The following is an 18,196-nucleotide window of genomic DNA, read 5'->3' as shown; positions in this document are numbered from 1 at the left end:
CCGCACCCCTCCAAGAGTTCTGTAATGGCTCCGAACCTCAGCTTCCCTATCTTTAAAATGGAACGAGTTCCAGGTGAGCGGTGCTATTCTGCCCCACTCGTCAGCTTGCTGCTAAAACTCCTAACACAAGGTACCCGGGCTCCAAGCTGCTCTGCCCGCTCATGCGGCCCCAGACACAGCAGGCCACCAAGCGCCTGCGTTGAGCCTGCTCAGTCTGGACTGAGATTCACCAAGTGCGAAGAACACGTGGGTATGAGAGACCCTGGGGAGGGCGCTCCCCAGCACAGAGGGTCAGCTACGAGGTTACTCATGCTCCTTTATCCTGAGCTCCAGCGGGAGCTCGATTTCAGCTATTTTGTGGATTAACATTTATCTTGACAGGCTGGGTTCTCGGGAGGCAGGAGCAGGTCTTGAGGGATTCGCATGGTCCCCACGAGAGCGGGTGTGGCTTCCGTCCCTCCAGGACAGCAGGCCAGGATGAAGTGCCCGGGGTGGACCAGGAGGAGGGCAGGCAGGAAAAAGGCCCTCGGGCTGCCCCAGCTCACCACAGAGGGGCTTCAGAGCCGGCAAAGCTATGCACACACAGGGTCTCGTTTGACCCCACCAGGCCAGGGACCATTACCCCAGCCACACTCGAGGAAGCTGAGCCTCAGAACGGGCCAAGGACTTGCACAAGGCCACATGGCTGACACATGGACACACCAGGGATAAACCTAAACTGCCCACACACTATGCAGTGCCCACTGCACACCGTCCTCCCTTCAGAGTGCCCCTGAGAGTAAACTTGAAGCTGCCGGACATCCCCCTCCTTGTACTGTGACAGTTAAGCTTAACCGTCAAACTTGACTGGCTTGGGAACCGTGTATGGATTAGTAAAGCACTCTACTTTGTGTGTCTGAGTGGCCATGGAGGGGTGAGCCGGGGAGACTATGTCCGGGGCCTCATCCCTTCCTCCCTGGCTCTGTTCCCCGGCTCTGCTTTCTGGCTGCCACAAACTGAACATCTTGGCTCCTTTGCACTTCTTCTGCCATGAAGCCCTGCCTTGGGGCAGCTGACCATGGACTGAATTCCCTGAAACCACAAGTCAAATCCATCTCCCCTCCTTTAACTGTGGGTGTCAGGCATTGTGCCCCGGAAACAGAACAGCTGACGGGTACGGGGACCTGCTGCCTCCCAGGGGACCAGGACCAGTGCGTACCCTTCTTCCTAGCCAGCACGATGATGTCCGCAGCGCTCTTGCTCATGACCTTGGTGATGTACACCGGGCAGTTGATCCGACCCGCGATGGTGATGGCCCGGAACACAGCCTCGGCCTCCAGCTGGAACACACCAAGTACAGGGGTCATAGAAGGCTCGGGGGGGACAGGCACCACCCACCCCAAACTCCCAGGACTTTCCCTCAGTCAGGGTCTTTAGACGTTCCTTAAATAAACGCAGTCAGAAAGAAAATCGGCCACATCAGAAGAGGGTTACGTTGTAAATTGAAAAAAGGAAAGCAAAGCGAATTCACTTAGAGTGCTGGGAGACAGGATTAAATGCTGTTAGGCTCGTTGGAGGTCTCCTCCCCCTACCCTCAGGGGAGAAACGTGGGTAGAACATGATATCAAAGGCACAGAAACGGTCTCTCTATGATGGTCATGTTCAGAGGACCAGGTAACAAAAGTATCGGTTGTGTTTCAGTTTGTTGTGCTTTGTTTTGAGGCCCTGAGGACTGCACTCAGGACCTGCACACTGAGCTCTATCCCCAGCCGTTCATTTGTTTATTTTTAAATTTTGAGACAGGGTCTAGGAAACTCACTAAGTTGCCCAGGCTGGGCTAGAACTGGAGAGTGTCCTGCCTCAGCCTCTTGGAGTGCTAGAATTACAGGGCGTACCAGCACACCTGGCTATTTTAGGGGGAGTGTTTGTACTTAATTTCCAATCTGCTATGTTACTTCAAAAGCTTGCTCTCGGGTACGAAGCCACTGGTCACTGTCACGGTGTGATGGCAACATCCAAAGCTGGCAAACGCTAGGGCCCCAGTCCTCCCTGATCGACAGGAACAAGCAGCTCCAGTGTCCCGGGACCCAGCACAGTCCCACGCCTGGCTCACAGTTGGAAGAGGACTCTGAGAACATCCTCCACCCAGGGTGGCTGCTAGGGCGGCACCCACCATCGAGCAGTTCTGTGCCAGGTCTGCCCACCCTCCTCTGCACACGTGCACCGTTACACTCAAGCTGCCGCCCCGGGGGAATGAACCCATTTTCAGGTCTGGAACGCCAGCAGGCAGGGGTGGCCACTTCTTAGACACAGGCTGGGGGACGGAGGCTCTATTTTCCTGCTATCAACACCCAAGTCCCCGGCAGACTCTCGTCCAGTTTGGACACTGGGGCACACGTGGGGTCTCAGTGTGAAGTCCCTGGGTCCTGAGAGAGGCACAGCCGCTTGCTGGCCTCCCTGAGTGACCTGCCACCCCCACCCCCAGGGAAGGAGCAGACGGGCGGGGAAGGAGCTGAGCTCGGGCCGTGCTGCATCAGCTGTGAGGGTACTGCGGCAAGGGCACAGTGGCGCCCCAGCTAGGGAGTCTTCACCTCTTCGGGTCTGCTCAGAGCGTGGCCCTCCGGACCCGTGATGCCCATCTCCAAGATCCGCTTTTGTTCCTACGAGACAGTGACAAGTGACAGGGGTTACAGAATGGCAGCACTGGGAGAAGTCATTTCCTCCAGCTCCAGCTCTAGAGCAGGGAGGCTAAGCCCAGGCAGGGAGCTGTGCAAGGTCTAATGGTGGAGGGTGGTGTGAGCCAGGGTCCTCCGGCAGCACCTCCTGCCTCCACCTGGTCTCCTTCCTCTCTACGGCCGCCCCTGCTTTATCCCCATCTCCCTAGAGCAGCGAGAGGAGGCAGAGAGCCAGAGATGAACACAATTTGTCTCACCGAAACTGCTGTGGAGGCTCAACCACCAGCCTAGCGGTATTGATGGATGGTGAGAGGGGACCACAAGATCTTATCCTTTCCTTGCGTGAGTGAGTTTTTGCTCAGCAATGGGTCCGTTCTTGCAGGACTGGTCTGTTACGAACTCAGCCTGGCACCTCCCCAGGCTCTTGCACTCTCACTTCTGCCCCATTCACCTGCTCCCCTTTTCCACAGTGCAGGGAGCAGTGTGCAGCTCTCCAAAACCAGGATCCCAAAACAGACTTCCCTTATTTAGCCCCAGCCTCGGGTATTTTGTGATAGCAACAGAAAACTGACTGAGATGGAAAGCGGGGCTGAGAAGCAGAGCTGGGCCATCAGGAGGTCCGAAAATGTGGCTTTGGAATTGGTGATGGCGGAGACGGGGAGGGCTGGGAGGAGAGGCGGGAACAAGCCTGGGTGCCTTCAGCATGCACGGAAGTGGTTCCTGCGAGAGCTCAGGGACCAGAAGGCTGGGCAAAGTCTAGAGTTCCCCAGAGACTGGCTGAGTGTTGGTGACCAGCGTGCTGGTGGAAACACAGCAGGAAAGGCCACTCTATGAAATCTCAGGTGGCAACCAGGGCACCTCCTTAGCAACCGGCTAAGAAGCCACGAAGATCTTGGCCGTACTGTGTCCGGGTCCTCGGACTTCACAGAAGATGGAATTTAAAAGCAATGAAGTAGAATTTCTAGCTAAAAAGCTTTACAAGCGAAAGATAGAAGGAGCGGAGTGGCTGCTTTTTACTGCTTCGGCTGGGATTAGGGAAAAGGGAGTTACTCAGAGACAGAACTTATAATTTCAAAAGGAAAGAGAGCACAAAAAGTTGGAGAAGTTGCAGCCAGATTCCAAACAGAACAGCAAAGCACGGTTGGCGGGGGATCCCTGGGGTGTGTCTGGGGAGCTGGCCCTGAGTGCAGGATTCCACTGAATGATTAAACTGCAGGGCAAAAGCACACGAGGAGTGAACGGATGAAAGGTGGGGCAAAGGCACACAAATAATTAAACTGTGTCTGGCCAGGTGCTTCCCCTGTTTCCCCAAGAAGAACCGCCCAGCCTTGAGTCGGCCGCCGGCCCAAGTTGCTGTTTTGTCTCGCTGAGATTCTGAGTAAGAGCCAGAGAGCTCTTGGCTTGGGTGGCTGGCGGGCTTCTTCTCCCAGAGGCTCCCGAGGGCTGGGCGCTGTCAGTGGAGAAACAGGGCCCCTCGGTGAAGGAACTAAGTCTCATCCCCAAGTCATCTTTTCATCCCCCGTGCTGCTCGAGGCGGTCGCTGCGACCAGCGGTGCCCCTCGGTGCCCCACATGAGGCAAAAGTGCTGCTGCTGATCTGCGGACGGAACCGAGCTGCCCAGCCTGGAAAAGGAACAGGTACGTCCGACTTCTCACACCGGTGAGGGGCCAGGGGCAGCCGCGGAAGAGCCTGAGAAGCCTATGGGGAGGGCGAAGGTTAGGTTCATGAGCCTGGGCCTCATAACTGCCCAACTGTTTGCTTCTCACTTTGCTCTTTTACTTTCATTTCCGTTTTACCTGTGATAAGGGCTGAACTTCAAGGAGAAAAAGCAACCTTTACAATAGCTCTTAAAAACATCTGACTACCAAAAAATAAGAAAAAGAATACTGCGACAGTGCGTCCCAGGGGTGAGATCCCAAGGGACTGGACCCAGCGACGCAGAGCCAGGTGCTGTACAGGGACCACAGAGAAAAGTCCCCGAAGCCTATGTGAGCTCTTCCGGGCAACTCAGGTGGGGGCGCTGAGGAAGGAAGGGGGCCCTCCCAGCTCAGGCCAGCTCCCGGCACCCAGCCCCGGCTCAAGCAGGCCTCAGTCCCACAGGGTAATGAGAGCTGGCGGGGTCCACATGGGGCTAACTCTGCAGGTGTCTGGAACAGAAGAGCTCCCGACAGGGTCTCTGTGGCTTCCACCTAGATTTCAAAGGTTGTCACCAAGAGCCTGCGGGCCCAGGCGGAAACCAGCCAGAGTCGCGGTGCCCCCGAGAACCCCTGCTAGGGCACTGCCTAGTGGAGCCTCTGGAGCGGCCTCCACCACTGGAACCCCAGTTCTGAAGTGCCCGTGGCCATGTGCAGCGCCTGCCTGGGAACGCAGCGGCAGCTGACTCTGATCCCAGAGAGGAACCACAGGGACTGAACCCCGCAAAGCCATGGGTGGGGGCGGCCACAGCCTCGGACACAACTCTGCCCCAGGGCATCCGAGAGGTGCCACATGGGATCAAAGGCCTGATTCTGGCGTTAGGAGTTAAGGCCTGCGCTGCTGGGCTTCGAGCTTGCTTTAGGCCAGTACCCTTTCTTGGGGAGTACAGTACATCTCACACCTTGCAGATACAGGTGTTCACCCAATGCTGGTCCACAAGCCCAGTCTTGGAAGTTCAGAACTTATTTCCAATTTTACAGGCTCATAGCTGAAGGAGTGTGCCTGAGGCTCAGGTGATTTGGGGTTTGGACCTGGGAGCTGATGCTGGGACAAGCTGAGACTTAGGGCCACTGGGGTGGAATGAATGCTACGGCCTGGATATGGCTGGTGCCCTCCAAAATCCATGCAGAAGGACTGGTCCCCTGGGTACAGGTCTCAAGCTCAGGTTGTGATGAAGCAAGCTCCCCTCGGTCTCTCTCACAGGCTCCTTTCCTGTGCAACTGTTTCCCTCTTCTAATTCTCTTTTCTTTTTGGGGGTGGGGTGGGATACTGAGGATTGAGCCCAGGGTCTTTATACAGTTATATCCCCCAGCCCTCTTTTATTTTTTACTTTGAGACAAGGTCTCCCTAAATCGCCAAGCTGGGCTCACACTTTGAATCCTCCTGCCTCAGCCCCTCAGAGTGCAGGGATTACAGGGAGTGCACACCATGTCTGGCCTCTCTTCCAGTTCTCTGTCACGCATGGAGAGTCCGTGGTCCTGGTCAGAAGCTGGACTGACACCAGCACCATGCTCTTGGACCTCCGGAACTGTGAGCCAAGATAAACCTCTTTTCCTTACAAATTACTCAGTCTCAGGTATCCAGTTACACCAGCAGAAAAACAAGGACGACCCAGGGCTCTAAGAAATGAGCTTTGAAACCCACCAACCACCCTTTCAACCTGAGCCTCCTGCAGGGCTCTCCTCTGGGAAGCAACGCGGCCTTGCGGGTATCACATGGACGCTGACATCTGAGTCCTCAGTGAGGTCCAGCTCCAGACCCGCCCACGTCTATGACTTTGTGGGAGGTGTGCAGGCTCTCTGGGCCTCAGCTTCTCCTCTGTGCGCTGGGGTCCCCAGCGTTTGTATCACCAGGTTACCGTGTTGAGTAAGTGGACAGCTTACTACCCAGGGCAAAGAGAGCATCTAGGAGCCTGCCACCAGCTCGGCACCTCGCCTACACTCTCTTCCTCCTGGTATCCGTCTTTCGAGCAGGAAATCACTACTCAGATTTATCCTGTCACCTTGAAACGGTTCCCTGGGCTGCTTGAGATTCAAACCCACTACTCCCCAGGCTTCCTCCTCGCCCAGGAATACTTCCATTTCTTTCATTCTTTTTGTACATTGACCAGATGCCCATTGTGCTGCCGCTAATTTTAACCCCCCTCCCCCACGTTTCTGTTTAACTTCTCAGACACACCCAGACCAGGAGCCCCGGCCCCATCAGCTCGAAAACATCACAGTTCCGACTGTATGTCTGTGACTCTGAAGCTCGAGTTTATTATAAGAACATAAACTAGCGATGCTAAGGTCTAACAGCCCGGGGCACACTTAAGTAAACTATGGCATCGTTTCAGCTACTGATGATGGTGTTTGCAAAAGCATCTTTGGATACTGCTTACAAGAAGATTTTATGATGCGGGGAGATCTGTGCTGAATTGGTTAAGTGCTATTTGCTACTTCTGTAGGGAAGGAAAGAAGAGGAAGAGTGAGGGAGGAAACAGATGACACGGTGGGGAGGCAGCAACTGGAGGAAGAGGACGCTTGTAGCAGAAAACTCCGCGGCTCTGCCTGAGGGACTGCGTGGAGAGCGGAACTCCTGGCTCACGAATGAGATTCAGCGAAGGAGCCTCCCAGGACGCGGCAGAAGGCGCTGCACCATCTACCTGGCTCCTCCCGCTGGAAGGAAGAGGCTGAGGGGAGAGGTCAGTCGAGGGCAGGACTGTTGGACAGAACACAGCAGGACCTGGTGGCTTTGGAAATTCTCAGCCTCTCCAAAGGCAAAAGAAAAGGATTTGGAGCTGATCTCAGGACACTAGCAGGTAACAGTGGTCTCGTGGTAAACCAAGGGTGCGACTCCCATGCTTTTGATAAGAACCCAGAAAGATGCAAGGCAGTGCCTTTATATTCCACCCTGAAAGACTGTTTAAAGAGACTAAAGTTGCAACAGAGCGTCAGGGCTCCCAGGACTTCCTGGCCGTGTCCCTCAGCCGCCCCAGGGCAGAGCAAGGCTCATCTGGAAGAACTCTGTGGGTGTCTTTCCCCTACTAGAGTGAACCCCGATGAGGCTCACAGGAGGCTCACGGAGTAAGTGAGACAGTTACCTTAGCAACACACAGGCAGCTTGGGCTGAATGAGCCAACGGCAAAAATGGAAGAAGGCTGTCAGCCATCAGACCCCCAAAATCCTACCAGACAGGAAGCAGGTGGGGAACAGGACTAGCTGCCAAAGCACGCTTTCTTTGACAAAGAGGATGCAGGACTCAGAGGACAGAGCAGGAGGATGGCCGAGAGCCCCAGAGGTTACACTCCTGATGCCCCTCGCCTGACTTCCTCCCAAGCCCATGCAGGCACCAGAGTCCCGCAGACGGAGATCTCCCCACACACCCCACCTCTTCCACCTCCCCTCTTAGCCGCTGTTCCTGCCCTGGGAGCCGAAAGTCACTAAGGGGGTGCCTGGCTGCACCCCAGCTGACTGTCCTTTCCTCCCCTTCCCACCACAACTCCACAGCCTGTCTCGCATCAGGACGCACAGGACACGCAGCCCACTCCAGCTCTGGGACACTCGAGCTCATCCGGCTGAAGTCCCTTGGCCCAGGCCACCTGTCCGGGGAGGCTGGAGGCTCGGAACCTGAGCTCCGCCCTGCCGGTTCCCAGCCGTCTTCCCGTCCCCACTGCACAGGAGAGAAAGCAGATTCAAGGAGCAAGGTGGTTCCAGGACGCCACACTGCAGGCGGACCCAGGAGCACCTCTGTGACCTCCGCATCCTGGCTCGGCCCTCACCACCCAGTCCCCTCCATGACCCAGCCCACAGTGCCCTTTTCTGGCCCTGAGGGAAGCAGACCGAGGTGTGGCATCATACACACCACTCACCTGAGCTATCAAGTCTCCGTTCTCTGCGTGGACCAGGATCACAGCGCCCAGCCCCTTGAGAAAGGTGAAGGCTTCGTACAGCTAAGGAGGACAGAGAGGGCGCACGTGAGCTCTGAGCCCGTGGCGGGTGCAGGATCTATGGGGACTGCTCTTCTCTCCCCATCCTGGTCCCTGCCAGCCTCTGCACTCCCGGTGAGGCTGATCCACCACAGGATGCTGCCCGCTGACCACAAGCCCTAGGAAAAGATGGGCCTCGGCCCAGCTCCTTCTAGACCCACAGCAGGAGGCTGGGGCGGGACGCACTGATCGAAGCCCCAACCGAGGCAGGGATACCCTCAATCCTGGCACCTGGGGCGGCTCCTGGGGGCGGCTCCTGGGGGTGCCCTCAGATGTTGGCCGTGACAACTAGAGTAATCAAGTCTGCTTGGCCAGTGCCACAGCCACACAGGGGACCCGAAAGAGCACAAGTGGCTGTGACAACTGAGACCTGGGTCATCTCACAGCTGTACAAGGACAAGCTTTGTGATCCCAGCACTCAGATGACAAGCACTGTGCAGGGCCTGGATCACCTGCCCAAGGTGGTCCACCCACTGCCCAGCAGTCACTTATTATTCCTGGTGAGCTCCTGAGCACCTCCTCCTGCAGTCCCAGAACGGTAACTGTGTTGTCAACACACGCAGGCCCTGGAATGCCTCTCTGGTCCCGTGGTAATGGCCAAAAACAGCTACCTAATGCCTGATGGTACCCACTGCAGGCCAGACACGGTCCCTACATTCAATCCTCTGCAAAGTGCCATAAGGTGGGTAAGATAAGTGCTGTTGTGAGCCTAAGATAATTCAGAGAGGTTGGGAAAGCTGCCCCAGGCTGCACAGCAAGCAGCAGGTATGGCCACGGCTTACACCCCGGCAGGCTAGCGGAAGCACACATGGCTCCCTGTCCCACTAACAAGCAGACATGAATGATGAGGGACCCAAGCAGGAGACCCAGCAGCTAAAGAAGGCCAGGTGCCTGGTAAATGGCCACTCCTGGAGAGCAACTCCTAGCACTGTCCTCCTCAGCTCCCTATGCCCCATCATGACCGCTGGAAGCCGGTGGGAATGGAGATTTTAAGACTCTTCGGATGGGAAGCTGAAGAAGGAAGGGACTCGCCCAGTGCCTCACGCCCTCCTCTGTCACAGCCAGAGCCATGGTCCCAGCTTTCTCTGAGCCCCAGAATCCACAGAGAAGCTCTCAGGAAGCTCACGTTTCCAAGCCCACACTTGAGCACCTGCCATGCTCTCTGGGAGCTGTGTGAGAGTGATCTTTGTGGGGACCCTGAGGAGTCCCCAAGGGAGGGACCCTCGCACCAGGCCTCCAGGCCCCACCCGGGCCAGGAGGGGGACAGCTGAGACCTGGTCGTGCTCCAGCAGTGGGCCTGGGACCTCCCTGCTGGACCTCCCTGGGGTCCCTGCCAGGTGAGGGGCAAGGGTGGGGGACACCTACCTGGCTGTCAGACATTTGGTAGAGGTCCTTGTAGGCCATGTAGACTTGGAAGGAATTGACACCTGCATGGAGATTCAAAGGAGAAGAGAAACGTGTGTTTAAGAAGAAAATGAAACCCTTCGTTTCCACGACATCAGTGATCACTGCACACGGACAGTGAACATCTACCGAGAGCGTATCCCGCACCGGGCCAGGCTGTCGCTGGGATGCAGAAGTGGATTAAAGCCCCTTTGGGGAACCCCTTGTCAGCTCCCCAACATCTGCAGACGCCCACTGAGCCAGGCCCAGCCACACACTGGTGGCTGAAGAAGCAAAGCCCCTTCCACAGCTCACGATTCTCGGGCCGGGTGGCCAGCTGGCGCGGGGAAACCAAGGCAGCTCAGTATCAGAACCACGGAGGAGGCGCACAGGGCCTGCGTGGGCAGCAGGGAGGGCGTCCTCCTTCCTCTCCTCGGGAAAGGCTCTGGGAAGCAGGTGAACAGCCTGGCACTCACGCAGGGCCAATGTGGAGCCCCAGAGCATTTAATCAAACGTGGAAAGAGAAGAAACTTGTGTGCTGCTGATGGGAATGCAAAATGGTAAAGCTGTTAAGGAAATCAGTGTGGACGTCCCTCAAAAAATTAAAAATAAATAGAGCCAATATGATCCATCTGGCAATCCCCCTCCTGCCTGTGTATCCAAAGGAAGTGAGACCGGTCTGTCGAAGGGACCTCTGCACTCCATGTTCCCTGCAGCACTGTTCACAGCAGCTAAGGAGTGTCTACTCACACAGGACTGGACACAGAAAATGTGTTATGTATACACCATGGAATACTACATAGCCATAAACAAGGAGATCCTGTCATTTGGATCCACGTAGATGAACCTGGAAGACATCAGCCTAAGTGAGGTAAACTAGGCAAAGACAAATGCCACAGGAGCTCACTGACAGTGGGGCTCTAAAACCCTGGACTCAGCTGCAGAGAACAGAAGGGTGATTATCAGCGGCTGGGGTGGAGGAGATGGAAAGATGCTGATCACAGGACACACGTGATTTTCAGTTCAACAGGAAGAATAAATCCTGGAGATCTCATGTCTGCTATACTTGTTATATATACTTGCTATACATAACACATAACAAGACAGCACATCTTAAATGTCCTCCTCACAAAAATGGGAAGAATGTGAAGTATCAGGAAAGGAGCTGGAAAGGGCAATTATCTCCCCAAGTTCTGCCATCCGTGACACTTTAGGAAGGAGTACACCCCCGTCAGCACCTTGCTCGTAGCCTTAGAAGACCCCTACTGGGTGTCTGACCTCCAAAACTGCAAAGTTGTAAATGTGTCACGGAGGGGTGTTACAGCAGCAAATGGAGCCTGATACTGACTTCCCATGAGTCGGCTCCATCCCGTGTTTGCCTTCCTCGCAGACCTGACCAAAAATTTTTGAAAATTTACCAAGAGGCAAAAGACGGACACAGTACCTCTTAAGGTAGAAAACTCGGGGGGCCTCATGGGAAATGAGCTACGGGCCAACATGGAGGGACGGTACAAGTAACGGCCAGTAGCACGGAAGCCTAACCAGGACCCAGCCCTGCTCCACGCACCAGCCATACACCCTCCTGTCTGACCTCAGGACAGTCTTCTCGCTGCTGCCCAGCCCCTGGACAAACACATGGAGAGGCCAAGTGTCAGCCCCAGGCAGAGACGGCTCCTAAGCGGAGGGGCCTGGGTCACCCGTGAAGTGCTATTTCATTAACATAGTGCAGAATATGAGGCAGATTAGGGCTCCATCTATGGAAAGACTACATCCACACGATGTCCATACATACGCAAGGAGTGTATGCATTACTCAGTATTTTTGTATATTCGTAGGTAGTGGTCTACAAATACGATGGATGTTTAAATTTTTAAGACTTTATCACCGTAAAAGATATACTGCCACGAACGCCCCTCAGCATATTCCCCGTCATTCTGAGCACACTCATCCCAGGGTCCATGCCACTTTCTGCAGCAGCTCTGGAGTCCTCTTTCCTGAGGGTCTTTAGTTGCACTGTTCTGGCTGCCTCGATGGCCTGATTCGATCCAAAACATTTCCCTTTCGTGGTCATGCTGACTTTGGGGAGAAGCCAGATGTCACACAGTGCCAGACCCGGTGACTAAGGTGGATGAGGACGCAGTGCTGTGTTTTCGTGAGCTGCCTTTCTGCTGGCTGGCGCTCAGCAACAGCGCTGGCTGGATTTTCAAGCGAGGGGGAACCTTGGAGGTGGACTAATGGCAATGTGTCTCCCTGTAATAATATTTCTTTAATTTAAACATTTGACATATATTTTGATCATACCTCATATGTAAATAAAAAACTAGAACATGAAATCCAAATTACTGCTCTCTAGCACAGACACTCCTGCAGTTTTTATGGGCATACAGGGCTCTGAAACTTGGGTCAACACAGCATCCCACAGTGACGGCTGGACACACACACACCATGTCGGCACCCACGGGCCCCAGCCAAGGCAAGAAACCAGCTCCTGCCCAGGGCAATGCTGTGAACATCGAGACCCTGACAACCAAGTCTCCCCAGCAGAGCCTGGCGGCCCCTCTGCCGACAGTGATGAACCCCAGGGCACCCTCCTTTGCTCTCTGTGTCCCCCCTGCTCCTGTCCACGTGGGTCACCAGCCCGCTGCACTAACAAGCTGAAGTGCACAGCGTAGGACAGAAGCAGCTCAGGATGGAGGGGTTGGGGGGAAAGGCACGATGTGCAACTGCAAGTCCCCCTCGAAGGATGGCTCCGTGCGATCGCAGCCGGATTCACAGCAATCACAGGGTGGGGGTGGGGGTGGGGGCAAAGCTTCTAGGTAGATGGCAAATCCTACCTGACACGTGGACAGAGGGGACAACTGGACCATCACATAAGGAGACATACACACAGGACACTTACACAGCTAGTAATTAAAGAGTTACGCGATAGTGACAACGAACGGGTGGCCTTCGCCTGTGGAATCAGCAAGGACTTCATGACACCACGACCCCCGCAGGCACAAACTCGCAGGGCCAGGGATGCTGGCCAGGCTTGCGCTGGGGCAGGGGCAGGGGGTGCTTGCAGGGAACCAATTCCGGCATCAATGTCATGACCTTGGAGAAAGCTAAAACCTTCAACTTCAAAATTTCATTTCTAGAAATCTGAGAAAATAATTAGAATGCAGACGCTTACATATGAAGATGTTCGCCATAAAACGATATATAATAAAACAAATAGAAAACCTAAGTGTCTAATAAAAAAGAAAACAGCTAAGCAAATTTACCATTACATTCTATGTTATGAGCCATTAAAAAGTAACTGATGAAGAGTAATGTTATGCATAAAATGGTGAGTGCAGAGAGCAGGGTCCCAAAGAACAGCTATCATCCAACTGCGTAAGGAAAAGGTCACCGACACAGACAGGGAACAAAGGCGATAATTCTTCACATCATGGAAACCTGGGACTGGAGCTCGAACAGCGGATGCTTCCTTCTCTGATTTTCTGGCTCTTGGCTTATTAGAAATGATGACATTTGTATAATGGAAAAACATAACATACATAATTTAAAAATTGAAAGCACAGGCCAAATGTGGTGGTACTCACCCACAATCCCACCACTTTTGGAGGCTGATTCAGGAGGATCATTAATTTGAGATCGTCCTGGGCAACTTAACGACTTAACAAAGCCCCCTCTCTAATAAAAGTAAAATAAAAAGGTCTGGGGTGTAGCACCATGCCATGCCCTAGGTTCAATTCCCCATACAGGAAAACAAAATGAGCACCCAGCCTGGCTCTCCTTGAAGCCCTCCCCAGGCGCCTCTGCAGGTGCCCCTGTCAGACTGGTCACCTCAGCCCAACCCATCCTGTCCTGCTCTTCCTGCTCCCTCTCCTTTCTGCCTGAGGATGTGGCCCCCTCTCCCTGCAAGGCAATGCATTTACACTGGGCAGGGTCCCCAGGTTGAGTCCACACAGAGGGCAGCCAAGGGGGACACAGAGGTGTGCAGACATGTCCCTCCTAGAGTGCAGAGTTTAAAAGAACAGCCAGACACATGGCAAATGTCCTAGAATCCAAGAACAATGACAAAGGTTGTCCCCAGAGGGCCCAGCTGTCCCCAAAGAGGGACTGGCTCTGGATACCGAAGGAGAAGAGTGACTTTGAGGGGAGGATGGTAGAGGAGGTCACAGAGCCGGGTCCTGAAGGTGACAGCACCTGAGCAGCAGACAGAAAGGATGCTCCTGGCACAGGGACAGCTTGAGCAAAGGCCAGCAGAATCACAGGAGGCAGGGATGGCAGCCAGGACAACGGGTGCCCAGGGCGGGTTAAGGCAGAGAAAGAGAAGTGAGGTCAGACCAGAGAAGGTCTTGGATGCCAGGCTGCGGAAACTGGGCCTGCCTGTGGATGAGGGACACCCAGGAGCAAGAGGACAGATGTCCCAAAGTGGGCCACCTGTCTTTTCACTTTTTGTGAGGCAGTGCGCAACTTACCACAAAGGAATTTTCCCACCCCCAGCCTCTGGGTCCACCAGGAGCCAAGGACCGTAGGGCCCCACTCCACGGTGTCCACTGACCTTTGTCCTGCACCAGCACCTCCAGCTCCTCCCGGACGCCGTCGTACCAGCTCGTGATGTCCACATGGAGGGAGTAGTCACAGCAGGATTTGGTGTCAGCTGCTTCGTGCCATTTCTCAAAGGAGGTAAGCAAGCTGGAGCCAGGCTCAGGAACCACGTGGTCGACTGAGAGAGACACCTGTGTCATGATGCTTACAAGGGGCCCAAGTTGTGCCATCATTATCCCCACTGATGTCACCTCCGCCACTACAGCATCATCACCACTGTCAGTACTGGCCTCACCACCACCATCATCCCCATCATCACCACCATCAGCATTACTACTGGGATCACCTCAGAACCGCCATCATCTCTACTCACATCTCCACCCCATCACCATCATCACCACCATTAGCATCACCATCACCATCACCACCATCATCACCATCACCACCATCACCATCATCCCATCACTATCACCAGCACCATCATCATCACCATCATCATCATCTCCACCACCAGCACCATCATCACTGTCATCACCATCACCACCACCACCATCATTACCACCATCAACATCATCACCACCATCACCACCATCATCACCACCACCACCACCACCATCATCACCACCACCATCACCATCACCACCACCATCACTACCACCATCACCATCGTCACCACCATCACCAACATCATCACCATCATCACCATCATCACCACCATCACCACCACCATCATCACCACTGTCATCACCATCACCATCATCACCACCATCACCACCACCATCATCACCACCATCACCATCATCACCATCATCACCACCATCACCATCATCACCATCACCATCACCACCATCACCGCAATCACCATCGTCCCCACCATCATGGCCAACATCTCCATCATCATCCCCACCCCCATTCACAGCACCCCGTGCCCACTGTCACCCATCCTCACCACCACCAGTCTCCTCACCACCCTTCTCTTCACCACCTACACCATCAGCAGCTGTGGCACCTATGCCAGCATCTTCAGGCTTCGTCAGCCCAACTGCGGCCCCGATGCACCCCCTCACCACAACGACTCCTTCAGTGCTTTTCATGTGTCAGGAGCTCGAAGGCTCTAAGTTCTCCCAGCCAACCCTCAGGACCACTCGTGACGTAAACAGTCACAGCCCAATTCTGCAGATGCAGAGACGGCTCAGGAGTCAGGAACTCACCGAGGTCTCGCAGTGAGTGAACGGTGGGAGGCAGACTCCGCCAGAGACCTAGGTGACATTCTGGCTGGTAAGCCACTCCACATCGCCAACCTGGGCACAGAATGCCAAGGTGGAAACAAGCTTGGACACCAAGAAAAGCAACCTCGTCATCTCTTTTTCCAATACAATCTTAAACATAAAGTTGGTCCCAGAAGGGACCCTCCTGTGTCTTAAACCTCCTGACCTCTCCCACCCCTCTAGGTACTGCCCTGCTTTCCCTGTGCCTCCTCCCCTGCCAGGCATCCATAAAGATTTCCAGACAACAGGCTCTACCTTCCTCTTCCCTCTCACCTCCTCCATTCATCTAAAGCACTGGCCTTTGCTAATTCAGCCCCCTCTCCAGGTCTGACGGAAGTGTCCAATCCTCACTCAGCATGGCCCTGAAGGTAATCACTCCTTCTCTCTTCTGCTTGCTTTCCTCCAGCAACCCGTCCTCCAGGCTTCTTGTCCTGCTTCTTTGGGATCTCCCCAACCCTCCAGACTCCTGTACTTGCCCTTAAAGGGTCAGGCCTATAAGGCTCGGTCCTACAGCTTCCCTGTCCCTGACTCAAGTCACACTGCCCATTCCCCACGCAGCCCACCGCAGACCTGCCTGCCCCACTCAGAGGACAGCACAGCCACAGGAAGAGGACGCACTGCTGATGCACCGCTGCATCCAAGCCATCCCGGCCTGCTGATGACTCCCACAGGCCAGCCCTGTCTGCTGTCACGTCTGATCTGAGCTACTTTATTCTGCTCTCTGCAGAACCCATCAGAGAGCTGGGAGTGGTGGTACATGCCTATAATCACAGCTACTTGGGAGGCTGAGGCAGGAGGATCACAAGACTGAGTTTTGAACAACTTAGCAAAAACCCTATCTCAAAATAAAATAACATTAAAAAGGGGTGGGGATGTAGCTCCATGGCCTCAGCCTATGTGAGGCCCTGGGTTCAATCCCTAGCACCAAAATCATATCCCTTCCTGTTTAGAATCTTTCTATGATTTCCACCACCCACATGAAAAAGAGCCCAGTGTGGTCTCCTCCTTCCGGCCTCACAGTTCACCCTCAGTCTCTGGACTGCAGCACGCTCCGCCGCACAGGGCCTCTGCACGTCACCCGCCTCCTCCTGGGGCTCCCTCCCCCGGCTGACCCCCTCCGCCTTTGCACCCCGCACCGCCTGCTTCCTTAGGGAGGACCCTGTGCAGCCCCAGCTCCGTACTCTGTAGCCCTATCGCAGTTCACCGCCGCACACATGGCTGATGAGTGACTCCCAAGACTCGAAAACAAGTGTCATCCCTGCTTCTGCTCACCCCTGCACCTGGCACACAGTGACTGCTGCCCGGCACCCGCAGAGGAGGGAGGGGTGGGGATTGGAATCTCCCCGCCCCTGGGCCCCAGGATTCCTCAGACGGAGGCCTCCAAGAGATGCCCTTTCACGGGTGGAGAGGGTGAGGCCCTGGGGCAGGGCTCCCCCAGGCCTCCCAGCTGAGATGGGGAGACAGCAAGGGGGACCCTCGGGGTCCCGGCTCCTCATCTCAACCCCGACTCTTCCATCTCCACCTCTCAGCACCCACGTGATAGGCACTGCACCAGGGAATCGAGGAGCTGGGGGGTCACAGAGCCCATGCTGCAGGTGAGGAAGGTGAGGTTTGCAGAGGCAAAGGATTGGCCTGGACTCTGCGGGGTCCCAGTCCAAGCCAGCCTGGTCCAAGGTTGTGCTCTTCTCAATTTGCCCACTAGAACAGGACCAGACTTGCTGCCCAGGAAGTCAAGTCACACCATCCTGGCTTGGGGGCAGCCAGATATGGCCCAGGGGTAGGCCCCCCAAAGGGATACTTGGGGGACAGAGACAGGCAGAGTTGGGACTCACAAAGCCTCACAGTTGAAAGAACATTTACAATCAACTGATGCCTGTTTTAATTAAAGTCACCTATTACAGTGGAAACCAAGCAGAAACAGCTATTCAAACAGAGCAGAACTATTATTTGTCAGGTTCCCCGTTGCTGGGACAGAACACGGACACCCGCAACACAGAGGAGCAGGAGGGGCTCACTGTGGTCCATAGTCAGAGGGTTCAGTCCATGGTTGGCAGCTCCAAGGCAGGAGGACCATGGCAGAGCACATGGTGGAGGACAGCTGCTCACCTCACGGCAAACGGAAGCAGACAGAGTGGAGGATCCGGGGACAAGAACACAGCTGTCTAGGTCACAGCTCAGGGATGAGCACAGCGTCCTCATGATCCAGTCACCTTCCCAAAGCCTCACCTCTGGACGCGGGAGGCTCTGGGGCACATTCTAGATCCCAACCATAACAAGAGCACTTGGGCTGCCCAGGGAAGAGGTGGGAAAGCAGAGCCAGGGCCCTGACCCTTCTGCAGCCCAAGGCAAGGCCACTCCATCCCCCTCCTCACCTCTCATACTAGCAAGGAACACAAGTGCTGCTTGAGATTTGGGGGCCACCATGGTTGGGACATGATTTCCACATGGCCCTAAGGAGTCAGGAGGTGGAAGCTGAGTCCTCAGTGTAGGAGGTGGGGAGGTGGTGGGACCTTCCAGAGGAGGAGCCCTGTGGAGGTCATTAGGACCCTGGGGGCACTGCCCTCAGAAGGGACCAATGTTGGCCCCAAGGAGGTTTTAGAAAGAGCAAGGGGCCCTCCCCACTTATGATCTTTCCTTGTCTCATGTGTTCCCATCAGGATGCCAGCTGCCACACTGTCACTCAGCCAACGGGG

General features: G+C 55.0%; 1 protein-coding gene across 1 annotated transcript in view; it reads right to left on the bottom strand.

Annotated features, from left to right (window-relative positions):
• Crmp1 (collapsin response mediator protein 1) overlaps positions 1–18,196 on the bottom strand; it is a 57,373-nt gene that overhangs the window by 15,339 nt on the left and 23,838 nt on the right. The window contains exons 4-8 of the mRNA XM_005408820.2: positions 14,249–14,413; positions 9,682–9,743; positions 8,200–8,280; positions 2,571–2,639; positions 1,199–1,319 (exon numbers count right to left, since the gene is read on the bottom strand). Coding sequence (XP_005408877.1) covers positions 1,199–1,319; positions 2,571–2,639; positions 8,200–8,280; positions 9,682–9,743; positions 14,249–14,413 — 498 coding nt within the window. The remainder of the gene's footprint in view (positions 1–1,198; positions 1,320–2,570; positions 2,640–8,199; positions 8,281–9,681; positions 9,744–14,248; positions 14,414–18,196) is intronic.

Source organism: Chinchilla lanigera, unplaced genomic scaffold, assembly GCF_000276665.1.
Source record: "Chinchilla lanigera isolate Chin_1 unplaced genomic scaffold, ChiLan1.0 scaffold00113, whole genome shotgun sequence".
NCBI classification, from domain to species: domain Eukaryota; kingdom Metazoa; phylum Chordata; class Mammalia; order Rodentia; family Chinchillidae; genus Chinchilla; species Chinchilla lanigera.
This window is presented reverse-complemented; position numbering and strand designations above follow the sequence as displayed.